Genomic DNA, 18,540 nt, shown 5'->3' on the forward strand with positions numbered 1-18,540 from the left:
ATGCATTAGAATCTGTCAAAGTGATGAAACTTAATGTCCGTCTGTACTAAGGTCACATTTCACCAACACCAATTCTGCTTTGTTTCTTTGATCATTTTGTTTCATGATAATATTTTGAATTTTACACAAAACGCCAAAGCTTATAATGAAATTCGACATATTTTACATTAAACCTGCTGTGGCCGACCCGTCTGCTGCAGCTACAGTCAGAGAGCTGATGAGGATGAGGATGAGGATGCTGTTAAAAGCCTTTAAATGAAACACAAGAGAAACACCAACAATTCCACACCAAATAAAAGGAGGAATGATCAGAGCCAGGCAAACGGCTGAGAGAGATGACGCCCTCACTGATATCCAACACAGCTACTCTCACCACCTCTGTTTAGGATGCATTACTAAATAAATTCTAAATCTCAAATTTACATGGTTTTATTTTTAGTTAATTTGAATTATTTTAGTCTCAATTTTTTTTCTGGTGATTATTCAAGTGGTATTATCATGATAAAAATGTATCAAGAACATTTAATTCTCATGCTAATTACAGAAGTTTTACAGATTATTTTATAAATCAAGTAAAAGTACTGATCACCTTTAGTACCAGCTTCTCAAATTTCTATTTATGCTGATACTTGCTGAACATCTTAGGAGTTATCAGTTGATCAAAGAAATTTATGCAAGACTTTACTTGTGCATTTGGTAATAGACACGTAAGATTTCATGCTTTCATCTTTTACTGAAAATAACCAGTGATCCGTCTATAATGGGAGAAAAGACTTCCACCTTAGACCTTATTTCACTTCTCTCAGGCCAAAATGTGAACATCACAGAAACCGTGAGTTTGCTTGGCTGTGGTCACTTCCACGAGGCCAGTTGCATAAAGAAAAAACAGCCCAAGCCGAATAACCGCAGTGCAGAGGTTGGACCGATGTGGGCTTTCAGAGAGACCGCTCAGACTTAACACTAGATTTTATGTTTGCTTTAAATGAGAAAAACATTCTTTTTGTTAAGTTAAAAGGCTCTGTGTTTTTGCAGCATCACAGAGGGAATGTGTTGGCCTTTATAGTAACTTCCACCAAAGCAGCTGCAATAAATTTGGTGCCACAATGAACCCAAACCAGTCAAAGCCCCACATCCGGTGCATCAGCTTAGTAACGGAGCAAAATCTGTCTTTGCTCACAACATCACTTTTTTATGCAACTGCGCCTCAGAGCCCTTTAACAAACCAGGACAGCCTGGGTGTGGAGGTGTCTCCTCATGTCTCACCTGAAGGCCGGCAACAGTGAGGCGCCGGGCGTCATTCGCCGGAGCAACAACAGGAACCAGGTAGGGGCTGTCAGGTATGTGCTGGTCATTAAACTTCACCGAAATCTCATAGTCACCTGGAGAGAAGGGACGACAACGTAACTCGAGTGTGACGGATACCTTGATGTGCAGTCACTAAGTAAACTCAGAGTGTCGTCTACCAGGCTCCTGAGGAATGTACGAGACGCCGCAGGATCCATCTTTACGGTCATCAAAGGAGATCTCAGCCCTGCTGGGTCCTTCCACTGCGATGGCGAGCCCACCAGCGCCCGCCTCCCTTGTCCAGATGCTGAACTCAGCTGATGAATCACAGAGAGAAAACTTAACAAATTTGCTTTTCCCATGTATCCAGTTGTTTAAAGAACTGAATGAATAAACAAACAGAGCATTTTATTGTGGCCATTTCTATGTCATCACCTCAGACTTGAAACACACAGACTTTGTTCACCTGGTTCTCCTGCCAATGCACCCTCCAGTCCCGGACCTCCAGCTCTCACTTTGGCAGCGCCGCCCTCTCCCAGTGGCCCCACAGTAAACTGGAAGGGGCTGCCAGGCACGTGGACGCCTCTGTATTTCACACTCACGCTGTGTATGCCCATTTCTGTAGGCACAAATCGCACACAGTACGTATCGCTGCCAACGGCAACCAGCTCGGAGGGTTGACTGGCTCCAGATGGTGACGTAACTTCAACGGTGATGTCCTTCATGTCGATCGCTGCAAGAGACAGATGGTAGCGGATTTTAATATGGTGTAGGTGTGGAACTGGTCATGCATATTCTTGGGAAGGCTGCATATTCTTAAACATCCTGCTAATAAAGCTGCAAGAAAATTTGATGAACATGAAAAAACAAGAAATTGTGTTATGAAATGGAAGGCAAAAAAATATGTAAAACAGTACTTTACTCCCACAAAAACAGAAAGACTGGATTAGACCGATGCATTTCTGCTTTCAAAAGCCAAAGTTTAACTTTTCTAACTTTGCCAAGATTTATAAATATATGCTTTTTATTAGTCATTGTGGGTTTTTTAATGTGTAGACTTAAGAAAAAAATGTTAGCTTCAGTTTGTCCAAGTATGCAAGTAAGTGAAGGAGCCAGAATACATCACTTATTACTCTGCCCAAAAATCTAAATGTAAAAGATGAAGTGAAATCAGCTGCAACCCCTTTTATTTCAACGCACCATCCACCCCAGCACTGCGAGTACCAACAACCCAAACACCCCTCGCTGATCTCACTCCTCCAGCCAGCACCAGACCAGAGAGGCCGGAAATAAGACGGACACGCCCAGGGGAGAGGCTCTGGACCCGGGTGACAACAGGATGAGCTGTGCGATAGCTGGATCTTCCAGACAACCGGAAGGAGCAGAAGGAGCGGAAAGAGGTGGGACAAAGAAGCTGCTGAGACAAGACCAGGAGGAACCAAGTCACTGGAGGAGAGAGATGAGGGGGAGGAGGAGGAAGAGGGAAAGGCAGACAAGGGTGGAGAAGGAAACAGAAGGATAACAGAAGGGAAAGAAGGGGAAGCTAAAGAGAAGAGATGAAGGAAAAAGAGGAGAAAAAGTAGATTAGAACAAAAAGGCAAGTATAATAAAATGTTGACAGGATTGAAGAGGAAAACAAGAAGAATTAAAAAACTAAAAAAATGGTTAGAGAAGATCAGGAGAGGGACAAAGTAGAACAACAGTACCAGCTGAGTAATGAAGCTGCAGACAGGAAACATTTTGAGAAAAGGAGGTTAGCAGCTCTGATGATGGAGGACGTTTCCACACATGACGTCACATGGTCTGGATCATGTCAGCGAAAATCAAGATCACGTCAAGGTTTTAATTTTGATTACTCTGCTGACTCTGCCTGAAGACAGCTGGTCAAACCTTCCTATCAGCATGGTGTGTGCATTTTTGTGTACCTGGTATCTTCAAGTTGAGGTCACACACACTCCCAACGCTGGAGACAGACGCCGCCTTCTGTCGCCGGGTGATGCTCTCGCGTATGCGACCCTCACCCGTCACCCTGACAGTGAATGGACTACCTGTTGTTGTTAGAAGATGGTTAACATGCTTCCTTCAGGCTCTTGGCGTCACCCAGAAGAAGACTTTGATGCAAATTTCTTTCTTACTTGGAAACTGTTGTGGTTTCCAGCAGTGGAAGCTGTGAATTATGTTCTTACCTGGTACATGATCCTCAGCAAAGCGGATTGAGACGATGTAGTTTCCAGGTTCAGTAGGACAGTAGCTAACTCTGCAGGTCCCATCTTCCATGTCCTCTGTCTGGATGTCTACCTTGCTGGGACCCTCAATGGCCAGAGCCAGACCACCATAACCTGCACACAAACATATAGAATAAATTAGACTGGTGATTTACTGTGTTAGTGTTAACAGATAAAAATTCTCCTGCATGTTAGTCAGGCTGTTATTTTTGATCTTTATTATAACTGGCGTGTAGAGTCCACTGTACTGACCGGCCTCTCGTGTGTCGACCACAAAGCTAGCGTTGTTAAAGGTGGTCCCCTGGACGAGGCCGTCACCATGAGCTTTAACACGGCTGGCATCTCCGATCTCAGACTGGATGACCATGATAGTGATGGGGCTGTTGGAGACATGCTGGCCATTCTTTAGGATGCTGACTCGGTGCTCACCAACCTCCCGGGGGATGAAGGAGATACCTGGGACGAAAAATTTAGGGATGAGACAACTATGACCGTATGAATCATTTCCTGTTTTCTGCCTTAAAATATATATTTGTGTTACCAATGTGGTTGTTGGCCATCCTCTTCAGCAGGCATGGTTCTTCGCGGCCTGAAGGCGCCCTGATGCTGGCGGTCAGCAGGCTGAGGTCTGTCTCATAAATGTCCAGAGAGAAATCTGCTGCAGAGCCCAGTTTCACCTGAGAACGTCGCTGGTTGTCCCCTGAAAGATACACATGCACATTTACTCTACTGTATTATAAAACCCTTCCTCACCACCTTGTTTTTTTTTTTGCTTTTTTGCCTGTTTTATTTTGATGTATACAAGTTAGCTATAAAAAAATCTCCTGCTGGTGTCATGTCACCAGCAGCAGTCCTCTTACAGGTGCAAAAGAACAACTTTAAGACCAGTTCACGCTATAGGAATGTAGGGCCAGTGTTCACCTCTAAAACAGAGTTTGTAGACGAACAGCCTAGATCTGATGCAAGCTAACAATTTTATCATCAGTTATCAATCAGTATGAGTGAAGATGTGATCAGAGACGTTCAATGAGGCATCTCAGTCCCTGGCTGAATATGTTTGATATTTAAAAGGTGCTGCGGGGGAGGAGCTGAGTTAACTATCAGCGAGGAGCTAAAGCCAATTAAAGTGAAAGAGATCAGGGCAAAACCAGGAAAAACATGATGGAGAGCAAATAGTGAAGAAACTACAAACATGAAGCCCAAATAAAGCACATAGGGTTTAGATTGTTTCCCTCCTTTCTCGAAGGAAAAGCTAGAGTTTGGTTTGCATTGAAAGATGTTTGCTGCTCGTTTAGGAACTCTGAGAATAAAGCAAGGCGATGTGAAAACTACTGGGAATAAGACTAAAAAGATCTGGTAATCCACATACAGAGCAGAAATTCCTCAGCAATGGAGAAAGGGGAGGAAATCACAAATTAAAAAATGTGTGATATTTGGATGAATCATCTTTAGGAGAAAAAAAAATTAAATGTCAACAAATTTGTTCCAGATTATGATATAACTTCAAGTACAGTAAAAAACATCAGAAACAAGAATTCAACCTCAGTCTAGCATCACATCTGTTAATTATCAGTAACGTGCCGCTGCTGTGGATCAGTAACTGTGGTGGAGTGGAGTCTGACCAGTGATCTTGGCAGTGAAGGGGCTGCCGGCGATGTGCTCATCGTTGTATTTGACCATGATGTTGTAGTCTCCCGGCAACGTGGGCAGGTAGCTGACGCTGCACGTCCCGTCTTTGTTATCCACACAGCTGATCTCTGCTTTGGATGGACCTTCAATGGCCAAGTCCAGACCTCCTGGATATATGGATAAACAATTGCTCAGACAGAACAATAAAAATCTTATTCTGCACATTTAATATTATTATTTAAAAAATAATCAAATAGATTATTAAAATGATAATTTAACAGAAAAACAGAGGAAGCTGTTATTCAGAGTACATCTTTAAAAAAACATTTAAATCTAAAGAACTTTTCCTTGAATTCTTTGAATGTGTTGATCATTTCTGCATTTAGCTGCTCTGTGCTGTAAGCCAGCGTACCGTCAGAAGCATCCTCTGTGTAGACAGTAAATTTGGCCGTCTTGTTAGCGACACCATAGCTCAGTCCAGGGCCATACGCTGTCACATAGGGACTACTGACATGATTCACATAGAACTGAAGGGGAGACTCTGCAACACAAACACACATACAAACGTAAGCAAAATTAAAAAAACATAAAAGCAGTCATGGTCCCCAAATGAGGATGTGCAACCAGCAGATAAGTGAATCCTGAGGTCTACGGTTCAATTCAAATCCTATCATTGCCCTCCTACTCGGTTTTGTAGGTATAAGGTAGATTGTTTTTCAGGGGAACATGGTGTAGAGGTCCATCCTACCCTTTGGGGGGCCTTTTGGATGACAAAAAGACCACTCCTCCTTGATCCTCTAAAAGAAAAAGGGGACCTTTTACCTGCAACACTGAGGGGTGGGGCCACAGGGAAGAACTGGGGTTGGATAAAAATGTGTTAGTGGGCCAAGTGCAGACTTGGTCTTTTAATATTGCATATCAGCTAGTAGAGTGGTGGTGATGAAGAGGGCTGGTGAAGAAGAGGTCTGCTCCTGATCAGGACATCTTATTCCTCTTCACTAAACATTTTTATCAGTTTAACTCAATAGCGATGGCCTTTTCTCTTCTCCAACATATCTTCTGACCATCAAAATTCCAAAGTTTGTCCAAAAAGCTTTGGATTTTTCCAGCTTGAACTGGGAGACCCTGACTGGTCTACAAAAAGCTGACACCTTGGTGATGTAATGAATTAGACTGTTATTCACCCAACTTTGGAGTGCGTCTTCGTTAATACTTTAGTGGATGAATGGGATTAAATCTGGATGAGACTGAAAACACAAACAGCTGTTGCATAATGACACGAGTGTTTTCATGTGTGAGGTCATGTCAAACTGAAAGCTTACCAAGAATAGCAAATTCCTTCTTGACTTAGATATACAAAACACTTTAGATAAAAAAAAATAAAAAATCTGTATTTAAACAGTCCTGATAAAAAAAAATTGTTTAATCTCCTCTATGGGACCAGCGTTGGAACAGTCAGCAAACTGATTCCTAGGATGAACATGCCAGTTCTTTTCATGGCCACCAGGTGTCTCCATTTCACCTTAATAAACTCATCACCATCAGATCTGGCTGAAGGAAAATAAATTACGTGTCGTGTGTCCATGTGTGCTGACCTGGAATGTGTGTTCCATTGTATTTGATGTGCATCTCATGCAGGCCAGCCTCAGTAGGAGCGTACTGCACTGTGACCGTCCCATCCAGGTTGTCTGTGATCGATGGCTGAGCAGATTTACCTGAAGGCATCAGCACCTCACCTAGGGAAAAGGAAAAGCCTAAGATCTCGTTTTCTTTTGATGATCTGGGTTATAACCCAAATTTCAGCCTAGTTTTCATCTTTCACAAATTGCAGACATAGCATCCATCTGTCCCTCACCAGTGATTTCTCCCTTCCTGAAGGAGAATGGTATCACCATGTCAAATGGTCTGAAGCCACTACCATTAACACTGCTGTTGACTGACTTATAGCCATCTGACGTCACCTAGAAGAAAGACAAACAGACTTCAGTATAAAAACACCTTCACAGAGATCTGCACTGCAAACATGCTGCTGCTGCATCCAAGCCTTGCCCACTCAGGGGCATCCTGGAAAGTGTAGTGCAGTGGAGCAGGAAGGAGGAAGAGCATGATGATTATGGTGATTATAATGATGATGAGGAAACGGTGCTGCAGCCATAGTGATAAAGAGTGCACCAGGGTAGAGCAAGACATGAGAGCACCAAAACAAAACCCTTATAGAATAAACATTCTCAAACACCAGAAACCATTTATTTGATGTTAGAAGTTTGCTGCGATCCCACTGGCTGAGACAAAAAGAGAAGCGATGATATGTAGGAGACAAAGTGGTAGAGTGAGTAAACTTCTGAATAAAGAGAGACGGGATAAAGTTTAACCAGTAGCCATTCACCTGCAACAGATGAGTGTGTGTATGTGTGTATATCAGTCAATGTAATGCTACCCAAAATCATTAAGACTCCATCACTGGTGCATTCATATTCGTGGAGTATTGACTCTTAATTAACAAAATAATTAATTATGAAATAAACAGACATTCACAATCAAAACGTTTCGGCTTATTTTGGGCCAATCTGCTGCCTCTCTGAGTGACAGTAAAGCATATAAATGTGAAAATAGCTGAATTATTTCAGTGTATGTGAGTGTGTGAGTGAATATGATGGTGTGTGTATTGGGGTACCCATGGCTGGAAGCCAGCTCCAGGGGGAGCGGCTTGTTTCTGTAGCGACGTCTGCTCTTGCATGATGGGTACCTCATCAGTAGCCTGAGGATTGACAGTAAGGATTAAGAAATCTAACACACACAAGCTTAGTCCCATTCCAGATGTTTAAATGTGCAACTCTGATTAAAGTAGGATTCACTAAATTCTGGGATTTCAGACGCACTCATTGGCACACGCTTGCAAACTTACCAAGCTGTCCTTAAGGTATCAGTGTGAACAGTATAAAAATAATCATAAGAAGACCCAGAAATAGTCCCCATAAGGTTAAAGGCCCCATCAAGGTCAGTGATTAATATGGGTGTTATAGAGGTCACAAGCACACACTCAAACATACATTAAAAAAAACACACTTATCCATCTCAATGTACTCCTTTGTTAGATTGCAAAAAAGGTTTTACTAAAGTGTGCATTTCAGTTGAAATTCATGTACAAAGTGCTTTACATAAATCATGACAGGTGGTGCAATAAAAAGCCCCATCTGGAATGCTTAGACTACAGTGAGCAGAAATTCAGTGCTTCCTGCTTCTGTCAGGCCTCATTTGCTGCACTGTAACAGATATCACTGTTTATGTGGATCCTTTTTGGTTCCCTGAAATCAGATTAACACACACAATTTGGCTCTTTTCTCTCACCATGACTTTAAAGGGACTGTGTGGGACATTTTCTCCTCCAAAGCGGACGTAGATGACGTAGTTCCCAGGCGCCGGTGCAGTGTAGAAAATGTCAAAGGTGCCATCTTCATTTTCAAGCACTTCAGCCTCCACCTCGCTACCATCGGGCTGAACTACCATGCAGCTCACCTTCCCCTTACCAGCACCCTTAGCATTAACCACCAGGCCAAGCTCCTCGCCGATGGCCACTGTGGGACCCACACCTGGACCTGAGAGAAAGAAACTCCATTAGATGTGTTTTACTTTTGTTTTCAGCGAGACATTTCCTCTGTGCTTCATACCAGTCACAATGCACTTGCTGGCGTCGCCGGTTGCCGTGGCACGAACTCTGTAGGGTGACGCTGGGATGTCATCGCCACCATATTTAATGACGATTGTGTAACGGCCAGTGCGGTCAGGGATATAAGACACACAGTATGTACCATCACTGTTGTCATGGATACTAGGTTGTTTTGGTTTACCATCCTGGTCCTGAAGCGAAAGAAAGACAGTTAAAATAAGATGTCCTTTGTTGTTGTCTGTATCTTAGTACAACTATGCGTGTGTGTGTGTGTTTATCTGTTACTGACTGTGATCAGTACGCTTAGTTGGCCCTGACCGGCATCTTTGGTATCAATGTTAAACTCAACAGGGAAGCTGGCGAGGACACCGCTGGTCAGGCCGGGGCCGCTGGCTCGTACCTTACTGGCATCATGAGTCGGCAAAACTCGAAGCTTGAAGGGACTGAGGAGGCCACATACAGAGGTAAAATAAAACGTCAAAAAACACTGATGAAAACTCAAAGCCTCACATTTATCAGAGGACCTCTATATCAAAGTCCCACAAATGGATGTTTTATTACTAAGACCCATCTGTCACCCAACCAGTTGAGCTGAAAAGAATCAGGGGATTTTGTCTTTAAATCTAGTACCATAGTTCTCAAACTGGTATGTGAACCACTGGTGGTACTAGCTCTCCAATGGTAAAATTAAGAATTTTCCAGTAAGGATTGAGAGAGATTATGAAGAGGGTAATCTTCAGCTTCATTAGATCTGGTTTTAATATCCTGTGTGATGACTAGTTGCTGAACGATGGGCTTGTAGGTGGAGAAGAACCAGATTATGGTCTGATCTTCCTGAAGGAGACAGGGTAGAGGATTGTATGCATTTTTAGCATTTGCATTAAAATAAGTCCAACATCTTATTTTCTTCGGTAGAGCAGCTGACAAATTGTTGGAATGTTGCAGAGAGGGAGATGTTGTTGAAGTCTCCAAAGATCAACGAATGCCTTAGGATGCTGTGTTTGTAGCCTAGCAACGACAGAGCTGATGACTTCACGGGCTGTGTCTAGTAACAGGTATGATTATTAACCACTACCAGAATAACGCAGGTAAAATCTCTTGGTAAACAATATGGATGAAAACGCACAGCTAACAGTTCAATGTCACTTGTGCAGATCTTTCCCTTTACAGTGACATGTCCATGAAGGCACCATCAGTGGTTTAAAAGTACTACAATTCTACCTCCCCTTTACCTTCCCACTGACTATCTTCTTGCATGCGCAGTTTTAAAGCAGTATACACACACATTACAGTCCAGGCAGCGTTAACGCAGCCATGTGTCAGTGAAGCACATTATACTGCATTCCTGTATTTTTTTAAAGACTTTGTTAGCACTTCAAGCTCATCCATTCTGTTAGCTACGGATCTCACGTTACCCATCACAATGGTTGGAAGAAATGGTTTGAATTTACACTGTTTTTCTCTCTGCCTCACTCCTGCCCTGCATCCTCTTTGTTTCTTCTATACCTCATTTGGGATTTGTTGTGTTATTTTGCTGATAATCTTGGTTTTGAAGAGCTCAATCCCTTGGTCCCACTGGTAAACAACTCTTTGGCTATGTTGCCAGGAAAATCATAACAAATCTTGAAAGAGCCCAAGTACAGGAGTTGTGGTGCAAAAAGGGACACCAAGCGTGGCTATGGTGAACAGAAAAAATCAAAAGTATTCACACAACAAAAGGTTTCAAACCCCTCAGGGCTATCAGGATTTTGCTAAGTCTTATTAATAAGGTTTAAATATCAGTTCTGGTGATACAATGACAGCTACCACTGTTTATTTTGTTTACAATGTTTATTTGGAACTAACGTGCCTATGTCTAAAATGTGCCTGATGGGAAATGTAAGATCTCTTTTACTATGTTTTAATATCAGTCATGAAGGTGTTTGAAGAGCCCGATCTCTTCTAAGGTGGTATGTGATATAAAAGTTTGAAAACCACTGATCTAGTACTTTCAAACACACTCAAACCAGAGTGTGTGTGCAAACATCATATTCCCTATTAAGATGATACAAAAGATCAAACCATCTTTAAAATTGATCGGACTCAGGAAGATGAGCCAGCATCCTGGTAAATGACCCTAATATGCGTGCCGGTACCTGCGGGGGATGTCCTCATCCGCATACTTGACAGACACAGAGTAAGGTCCCTCCACAGATGGCATGTAGGACACCATGTGAGTCCCATCTCCATTGTCCGTCACCTCCACGGCCTCCCTGACTCCTTTAGGACCAGTGACGGCCACAGCCAGCGGGGCCTCGCCTGCCTTCCTGCAGTCCACCGTGAAGGATTGTGGGATATTTGCTCTGACTCCTGAGTCCAAACCTGGACCAGACACCTTGACCTTACTGGAGTCCACCTCATCCTTCACTGGGACGCTGAATGGACTTCCTGGTATGAGGAAATATTAATGCAAAAACAAACTTACTTTAAATGTTGGTTACAAATATATTCATAAGAAGTATTGTTATAGGGAAATCAAGCAAGCAGCAGACAGCTTCTTTCCTTGCTGCGTCCCAACTTCACCTTTTTAAATCTGTTACTGATGTATGACGTGCAAGCTAATTTACTGTTGCACTTAGCTTTATTACTGGTAAACAGCAAAATCTCTGCACCTCCGCTGAGGCCTCCAAGCAACAGAACCACAAACCCACAGCTGCCATGAAAGGTGTTGACAAAGGAAACACGTCAAGCTTTTTTGAACAGTCAATTAATCCGAGCAGCGGGTCTTTTTAATGTGAGCCAGTAACCTCAGCAACACCTTTAAAACATTAAATTAAAGCAGTCGGCGTGTGTGTATGTCTTTTTTATAACAAGCTTAAAAACATCAACAACATCTTTATAACACAGACTAAACTGTAAACACATTTTTTTAACATCAGTGCCTGTTTATAGGTGGAAATTAGAGAAAAGCCACCAAGGTTTTTTTTTTAAAAAGTTACATAAAACACTTGAAAGACAAACACGTGTGAGAGCTCACTTTATTCCTTTATTCATGTGGATGGGAATTATTTAACTTTACATTTATTTATGGATCTTTGTTTCAGTCATAAATGTCTAACAGCCTCTCTGATGATTTAGATTTAAATGAAAAGTGATTATTTTTAAACATGTTGCTAAATCTGGTCTAGAAAACCCCTAAAGTAATCTTTAAAACAAAAAAAGACAAAACACCTCAACCGCTCACTCGCACACAAATAAAAACAGTCAAACCTTCTTATAAAGTTTTAATCTCTGACAAGCCGATCTCACCTGGGATGTGTTTTCCTCCGTAGGTGACGTTGACGCTGTAGAGGCCTGGTGTGAAGGGAACATACTCAACGCTGCAGCTGCCATCTTTGTTGTCTTCGCAAGACATCTTGGACTCTGATGGACCCTCCACGGCGATGCCAAGGCCGCCGATACCTGCCCCTCTGGTGAAGGAACAACACATTCAAAATAAGCTGCAACTTGATACAAAAATGACTACATGTTTCATTGCAAGCCAAATGTAAAGTTAAAATATAATATACTAAAAAAGTTTGCTTTCATACTATAGATGGTCTTTTTTTCTAAAACTAAGCTCATTAAATTTATAGGTGGAGGATAGCCTGTGGCCAGCATGTTCTTTAACAACATTCCAGCTCATATAACTCGACTCTTTTGCCTAAAAACAGGAAATACAAACTGCTTCTGTTGACAAACATGGGCTGAGTAGCTAATAACTACTTTATTACTACTTACCATCCATCAAACAGGCTCAGGAATAATTTCAGATTTGTTTAGGTAGAGTTTCTGCAAAGTGACTATGTGAAGTACCTGGTGACGATGTCAAAGTTGTTGGGCTGGTCAGTTAGACCTTGTTGGAGCCCGGGGCCGGTGGCCACCACCCTGCTTGGATCACATCCCTCTGACACAGAAACCTTGAACGGGCTCTTCGGAACCAGAGTGTCGTCATACAGAACCTGGATGGTGTGGACGCCTAAAATATTGACCAAGACTGTCAATAAAACTGACTTCACAGGACAGCAGCTAATGCTGGGCTCACACCAAATGCTTTTCACGATCGCAGACTAAAAACGGAAGCCTTTAGGAAATCTGAGGAGTTTTACTGGAGTCACAGTGCGCTCCCGTCATCTCGGTCGTTAGGTGTAAACTGGTAATCTGCGCTGTTTACGTCAGTCTTTCCCTAGTCTTGCATCTGCGACAATATCAAACATGTTTGATATTATCGCAAGTCGCAGTGACAAAACACGATCAACAACTAATAGATGAGCTCTGACAAAAGCAGAAACAGGAACACTGGCAAAAACGGGAAAAAAATAAAAAAGACGAACAAGAAGTGGTGATAAAACGTCATATGTGGACCGTCCAGAAAGAGGAGCGGATGGTTATTAAGAAGTAAACGTCTGCTGTGGATCATTTATGTTACAGTATAATGATCTAACAAATGAGAAAAGAATAGAAACTCATTCATCCCTCCAGATTCTGATGAGTCATGCAACACCTGGTGGAGATGTAAAGCCACACTTAATAATGATGATGTGTTAATTCCCTCCCGGAGTGAAACTCTCCCCTTGTTTGCTTTACTGTGGGCAGATCAGCCCTGTTTGATATTAACTGTCCAACATATCACAACAAATGCTAAAATAATCTAGTTGTAGTCTTGTAAATAGTGACCCCAAAAGATTCACAGTCTTTGTCAAATCTCAGTCTGAGACTAGGCTGAGACTTAAAACTCTAAACATTTGTCTTTAGATGTGAGCTGGTAGTTTTCTAGTCTTGTGCAAATCTTTTAAAAGTCTTCTGGTGTAAGCCCAGCCTTAGTTGGGATGAGGTATTTCATGCTCATGTGGTGCATTACCATTCTCAAAAGGAGTGTACTCGATGTTGTAGGTCCCGTCAGCGTTGTCTGTAACCACACAACCCGTCAATGCTCCAGATGGGTTCCTGACCTCTGCCTTCACGTGGTCTCCTCCGTGTCGGGTAAGAGGACGGGCGTCCACCGTGAAATCGGTGGTGGCTTCTCTAAAAACAGCTGGAGGGGAGAGGACAGAGGGGGGTCTCACACTTGGCCGGGTAAAGTTGTATAATTTTCTGAGTCAGGTGGATCACAACCCACCTTGTCCTTCCACTCCAGGTCCAAACACTTTGACCTTAGAGGTATCAACAGCAGGGTCCACCATCACTTTAGCAGGGAAACCGGGGACGGGCTTGTCCCCGTACTTCAGCAGCAGAGTGTACATGCCGGAGGTCAGGGGGATGTAGGTCACTGTGTATGTCCCATCTTTGTTGTCCACTACTTCTGTCTTCACTTTCTTACCTAGAAAAAGAAAAAAAAAAATGATAGGTTTCACCACAGAACAGCAGACTCTCAAAGATGTCCATTTTGCAGAAATCCCTGTTCAACACAAAAGAAAATCATATTTAAAATAAGACATAGTTTGGGATAGCTTTGAAGGATTCTTCATGCACTCTGAGATCTGACTTCTTGGTGAATTTGTTGACATAAAAACATGTTGACTTGTGGGTATTACAGCAGTATCTCAGTCTTTTCTAGTCAAGACTCCACAGAATAATTATGATAAAAAACTGGAATGCTTCAATCATCAAGAATGCGACAGTGTGACTGCAGGTTTCTGCCGTTACATGTAAACAGAATTTCTTCAAAATATCAAAATATGGAGTAGACGTCAAACTGGATTTTAACGCACCACCACTGAAGTAAGCAGATTTTCTTACTGTGACGCCCCCTAAAGCTAAATCAGCACCCGTTTCGCAGCTTGTCTCTTCTGAGTGCTCTCCAGCCAGTAAAAGTCTTACCTACTGCTCTGTCACTCGCTTCGTGGATAATGTAATCTTACTTTTTACATTCAAAACAGCCAGCGTGTTGATATCCGGTTGTTGGTGCGTGATGCTTTGCCATTAAATAAAATGGAGATGTAAAGCTACGTTCTGGGCCGGAACACAAAGTTGTGAAGTTTGGGTTCTCAGCCTCAGGATGCTGCAGGGCAATGACGACTCCAAAAATATACATAATGACTGTCAGTTTGCCATCAAACTAAGTTAGCAGCATGAAGTTTGAAGGTTGAAAAGTTATATAATTTTGCTTTAAGATGCATGTTGACCCTTGCATGAAATGCATATATCTACCTGAACCCAGTGCAGAGCCAGTCGGGTGGGTTGAAGAGTCTGGTGCAGCTTCCAGGGTGAGAAGGCCTGGTCCAGCTCGAGAGCAGTCCACATTCACAACGCTGGTCTCTCCAACCTGGCAAGACAGCAAAGGCTTAGCTCATAGAGCATCAAAGTTATAAAAAAATGAGTAAAACTTGTTATAAATAAGGCATTTGTGTTCTGAAGTAATTGAATGTATCATCTATCAATCAGTCTCTTAATGCCTTTTAGTTAGACTTTATTTTATTGACATCTTAACTTTTTGCTCGATAAAAACCCTTTTTTCTCCTCCTCTTCAGTTATTTTAATGCTTCATCTGAATAAAAACACTGGAGTCTTTTGGCCAATTAACCATGACTCGTTTCTGTTGGACCACTTCAGTCGATGCGCCGACACAGAGAATCTCAAAGTCAGAGGCTAAAATATAAACTGCAATAAATTTAGAAACCTCATCTCTGCAGAGACAGGGTTATACAAATGTGACCTCATCTGCTGAAATTTTGAGTCCCCAATCTCTCTCAGTCTTCACATCCTCACCTTTCCTTTTTTCAGGCCAGAGCCCGAGGCCACCACCTTAGAGGGGTCAAAGGGCATCTGGACGTCGGCTCTGAACGGCGAGCCGGGGATGTGAATGTTTTCAAACAGGATGTTAACCAGGTAATCTCCAGGCTCGGTGGGGAGGTAGGAGACAGAGCAAGTGCCATCTCCGTTATCTGAACATTCGATCTTGGCCTCAGTAGGTCCCTCCACCGTCAGCCCCAAGCCTCCGGCGCCAGCACCAGTGGTGTCGATGGTGAACTCAGCTGGGTTCCCCACTACACCTCCCTCCAGACCAGGGCCAAACGCCTTCACCTGGAACAAGACCAAATTTACTTTGAGGTTTTGTTTATATTCATCTGTTTAATATTAAGGTGTAATTTATCCAAATTCTTTCTTTTCTTCACGATTTTAGGTCCAGAGCAATAAAATACACTGAACTCAAAACAAACTAATAAGCGCAAGTAAACATGATAGAGCAGAAAAAGTTCAGTGGCTCTGACAATTATGTGTGTCTGCATCTCACTCAGGACGAGTATATAAACTAAACTACACAGTCTAGTTAAGTTTACAGACTTTTGTCCGTTTATTTTAGTGTTTTTATTTATGGACCAGCCAACAAGAAACTTAAGGAACAAATAAAAGAACCTCACACACAAGTAAACAATTCCATGTTAATGAACAGAAAGAAAAGTTTCTCCATTTTTAAGTTGTTATAAGCCAGTAAAATATAAAAATTCAAACCTTAAAGGAGCACAATATTATATGAACATAGAAATGTTCTTCTAGAGGACCACATGGTGTCTCACCTTGCTAGGATCAGGAGGCAGGTGGGCCTCCACGGGGAAGGGGCTCCCCGGTATAGGGTGTCCATCGTAGGACACGTTGACAGCATACACGCCTTCCTCTTTCGGGGTGTAACGGACCAAACTGACACCTGCATTACCAGGCTGAGGCTCTACTTTACAAGGCACGGCTCTCTGGCTGGGACTCAGCTGATAAACACACAGAAATAGTCCAACAACTGGTTTATTTTCAGTTTTATTTTTCATTTTTTTTCTTTTTTAAGTTTGTTAGCTCCTATTGATCTAAGTGACAGGGGAAAAAAAATTATGAAAATAAAACTTTTACTCACCACTGCCACCTCCAGGTGATCTTGACCTCCTGCTCCCTTAGTGTCCACCATGAACTGCTGCTCATGATCCACTTCCACTCCTGAAAATGTATTTGAGAAATATTCAGCTTAAAATCATGACAATAAAATAATTTATCTGCTTATTTCTCTCCAGAAATTTTATTTGGACTTGTTTTTCTCTACAGTTCACAGACGGATGAAGGATCTTACTTCCATTCAGGTTGTCCACAGAAACTTTGCTCAGGTCCAGTGGAGCAGCAACACCAACTGTGAAGGGACTCTTTGAAATAGGATCTCCTCCAAACTTCACCACAATGGTCATCTCCCCCTGCAGACACACGCAGCACACACTCATTTATACTGTGTTTATACTAACGGGCCAAAAACAGGAAACAGTAGATGGAGAAACATGCTGCTTAACAGCAACTAAGTTTAGCAGCTCACACATTCATTTCTTATGGCTAAATGCAGTTTGAAAAACACAATACTGTAGAGCGGTTATACTGGCATGTTCTTAATATGTGGGCACAAGATAATATCTATAGAGGGAGACATGTCTGCCATGATGAGGAGTAGATAAAAATCAAAGTTGCAGAGCTGGCGAGGATCAAGCAGACAAAGCCGTGATGCTCGACTATCCCCAGAGAGGCATGAAAATGAAAAAAAAAAATCCAACATATGACATAGTAAAAGTGTCCTTGTACAATGCACCTGATTTACTGGACAAATACAACTCTGCTGTCTGACTATGAGGTTACTGGTTCATGTTAATAACAGCTTCCTATTGTAATGAAATACTAGATGAGGTCATGATCTTGTTTACTACAAGGCATCACGTATGTCTTTTTTTCCCTTCCAATTTTGGATAAAGAGGATTTATATACAAAAATACAGGCTTGATGACATTCACAACAATGCAGTGTGCTGTGGGCAGGTTTGGAGGAAAGCTCTGGGACCAGTGGCCCCACAACAGAAATGAAAAGAGGTTTTTGGCTGAGCTACAAGCACAGGCCAAGTCAAAGACGCTCTTGTCCGTGGTGTTCTTTTTTTTTAATTCTGCTGAAAGTGGGTCGTAACATGAGATGAAAACTGCTGCTTTGCTCTCTTCTGCTTTCGTACAGATGTGTGAAAACACACAGTATGTTGCACATCAAGTGTACCTGGTGAGACCATTTAATGGTTTTATAGTTTTTTATACCATGATTATGGTTCATATTTAACACAATTCTAAAATCTTGAGGCATTATTTGCTGTCATTGTGCACTGACATGATTGTGAAGTTTGTTAAAAGTTTGATGTGTACGTTGTACAACTTAGTGTATGTTTGACATACCTGTTGTGCAGGTGTGTACTTGACAGTCTGAGAATAGTCGTAGTTGTCGATGATGTCAAAGTCATTAACGGGAGCGGAGAAGGAAACATCCAGGGGAGCTTTACCAGCTCCTTTAGTCGACACTGTGAAATGAGTCGGCTTCCCGCTTTCTACACCTGGGCAGGTAGAGAAGGAGAGACAACGTGCAACAATGAGGCAAGTTTAATTGGAAATTCATCACCTCGGCTTTGTGTGAGACTCATTGTAGTAAATGTATTTTTGTGGGAACAAACTGGAAGTTTGCCCACATTGAGAGCAATTCTCCAGAAAATGAATGTCAGCATCTTACCAGTGCGAGCAAGTCCTGGACCCTCGGCTTTAACCTTCGATGCATCGTGGGACGGATCCACTTTAACAATGAAGGGGCTCCGTGGAACTTCCTGCGTGGGACAGATTTAAAATAAAAATCCCTGCATGTTTATCTTATAACAAAAATCTAAAAATATCAGCTCAGTTTTCAAAACATGCAAACCATTCACTGTGCCTGTGTGTGTAGAGGTGT

At 42.3% G+C, this 18,540-nt stretch overlaps 1 protein-coding gene across 2 annotated transcripts in view; it reads right to left on the reverse strand.

The window, feature by feature from the left end:
• Nucleotides 1–18,540, reverse strand: part of LOC121636388 (filamin-B) — a 66,965-nt gene that overhangs the window by 4,281 nt on the left and 44,144 nt on the right. Inside the window, exons 18-44 of one of the 2 annotated variants that reach the window (XM_041979870.1) lie at nucleotides 18,328–18,418; nucleotides 18,000–18,154; nucleotides 16,877–16,994; nucleotides 16,667–16,746; nucleotides 16,341–16,526; nucleotides 15,532–15,846; nucleotides 14,974–15,088; nucleotides 13,943–14,143; nucleotides 13,685–13,858; nucleotides 12,640–12,802; nucleotides 12,094–12,254; nucleotides 10,941–11,232; nucleotides 9,095–9,248; nucleotides 8,807–8,996; nucleotides 8,487–8,734; nucleotides 7,813–7,896; nucleotides 6,994–7,099; nucleotides 6,734–6,874; nucleotides 5,551–5,679; nucleotides 5,132–5,305; nucleotides 4,051–4,209; nucleotides 3,762–3,965; nucleotides 3,471–3,623; nucleotides 3,210–3,332; nucleotides 1,751–2,017; nucleotides 1,464–1,601; nucleotides 1,264–1,379 (exon numbers count right to left, since the gene is read on the reverse strand). In XM_041979870.1, coding sequence (XP_041835804.1) covers nucleotides 1,264–1,379; nucleotides 1,464–1,601; nucleotides 1,751–2,017; nucleotides 3,210–3,332; nucleotides 3,471–3,623; nucleotides 3,762–3,965; nucleotides 4,051–4,209; nucleotides 5,132–5,305; nucleotides 5,551–5,679; nucleotides 6,734–6,874; nucleotides 6,994–7,099; nucleotides 7,813–7,896; nucleotides 8,487–8,734; nucleotides 8,807–8,996; nucleotides 9,095–9,248; nucleotides 10,941–11,232; nucleotides 12,094–12,254; nucleotides 12,640–12,802; nucleotides 13,685–13,858; nucleotides 13,943–14,143; nucleotides 14,974–15,088; nucleotides 15,532–15,846; nucleotides 16,341–16,526; nucleotides 16,667–16,746; nucleotides 16,877–16,994; nucleotides 18,000–18,154; nucleotides 18,328–18,418 — 4,437 coding nt within the window. The remainder of the gene's footprint in view (nucleotides 1–1,263; nucleotides 1,380–1,463; nucleotides 1,602–1,750; nucleotides 2,018–3,209; nucleotides 3,333–3,470; nucleotides 3,624–3,761; nucleotides 3,966–4,050; nucleotides 4,210–5,131; nucleotides 5,306–5,550; nucleotides 5,680–6,733; nucleotides 6,875–6,993; nucleotides 7,100–7,812; nucleotides 7,897–8,486; nucleotides 8,735–8,806; nucleotides 8,997–9,094; nucleotides 9,249–10,940; nucleotides 11,233–12,093; nucleotides 12,255–12,639; nucleotides 12,803–13,684; nucleotides 13,859–13,942; nucleotides 14,144–14,973; nucleotides 15,089–15,531; nucleotides 15,847–16,340; nucleotides 16,527–16,666; nucleotides 16,747–16,876; nucleotides 16,995–17,999; nucleotides 18,155–18,327; nucleotides 18,419–18,540) is intronic. The other variant, XM_041979871.1, reaches the window with a different exon arrangement.

Source organism: Melanotaenia boesemani, chromosome 3 (assembly GCF_017639745.1).
Source record: "Melanotaenia boesemani isolate fMelBoe1 chromosome 3, fMelBoe1.pri, whole genome shotgun sequence".
In the NCBI taxonomy this organism is placed as follows: Eukaryota; Metazoa; Chordata; class Actinopteri; order Atheriniformes; family Melanotaeniidae; genus Melanotaenia; species Melanotaenia boesemani.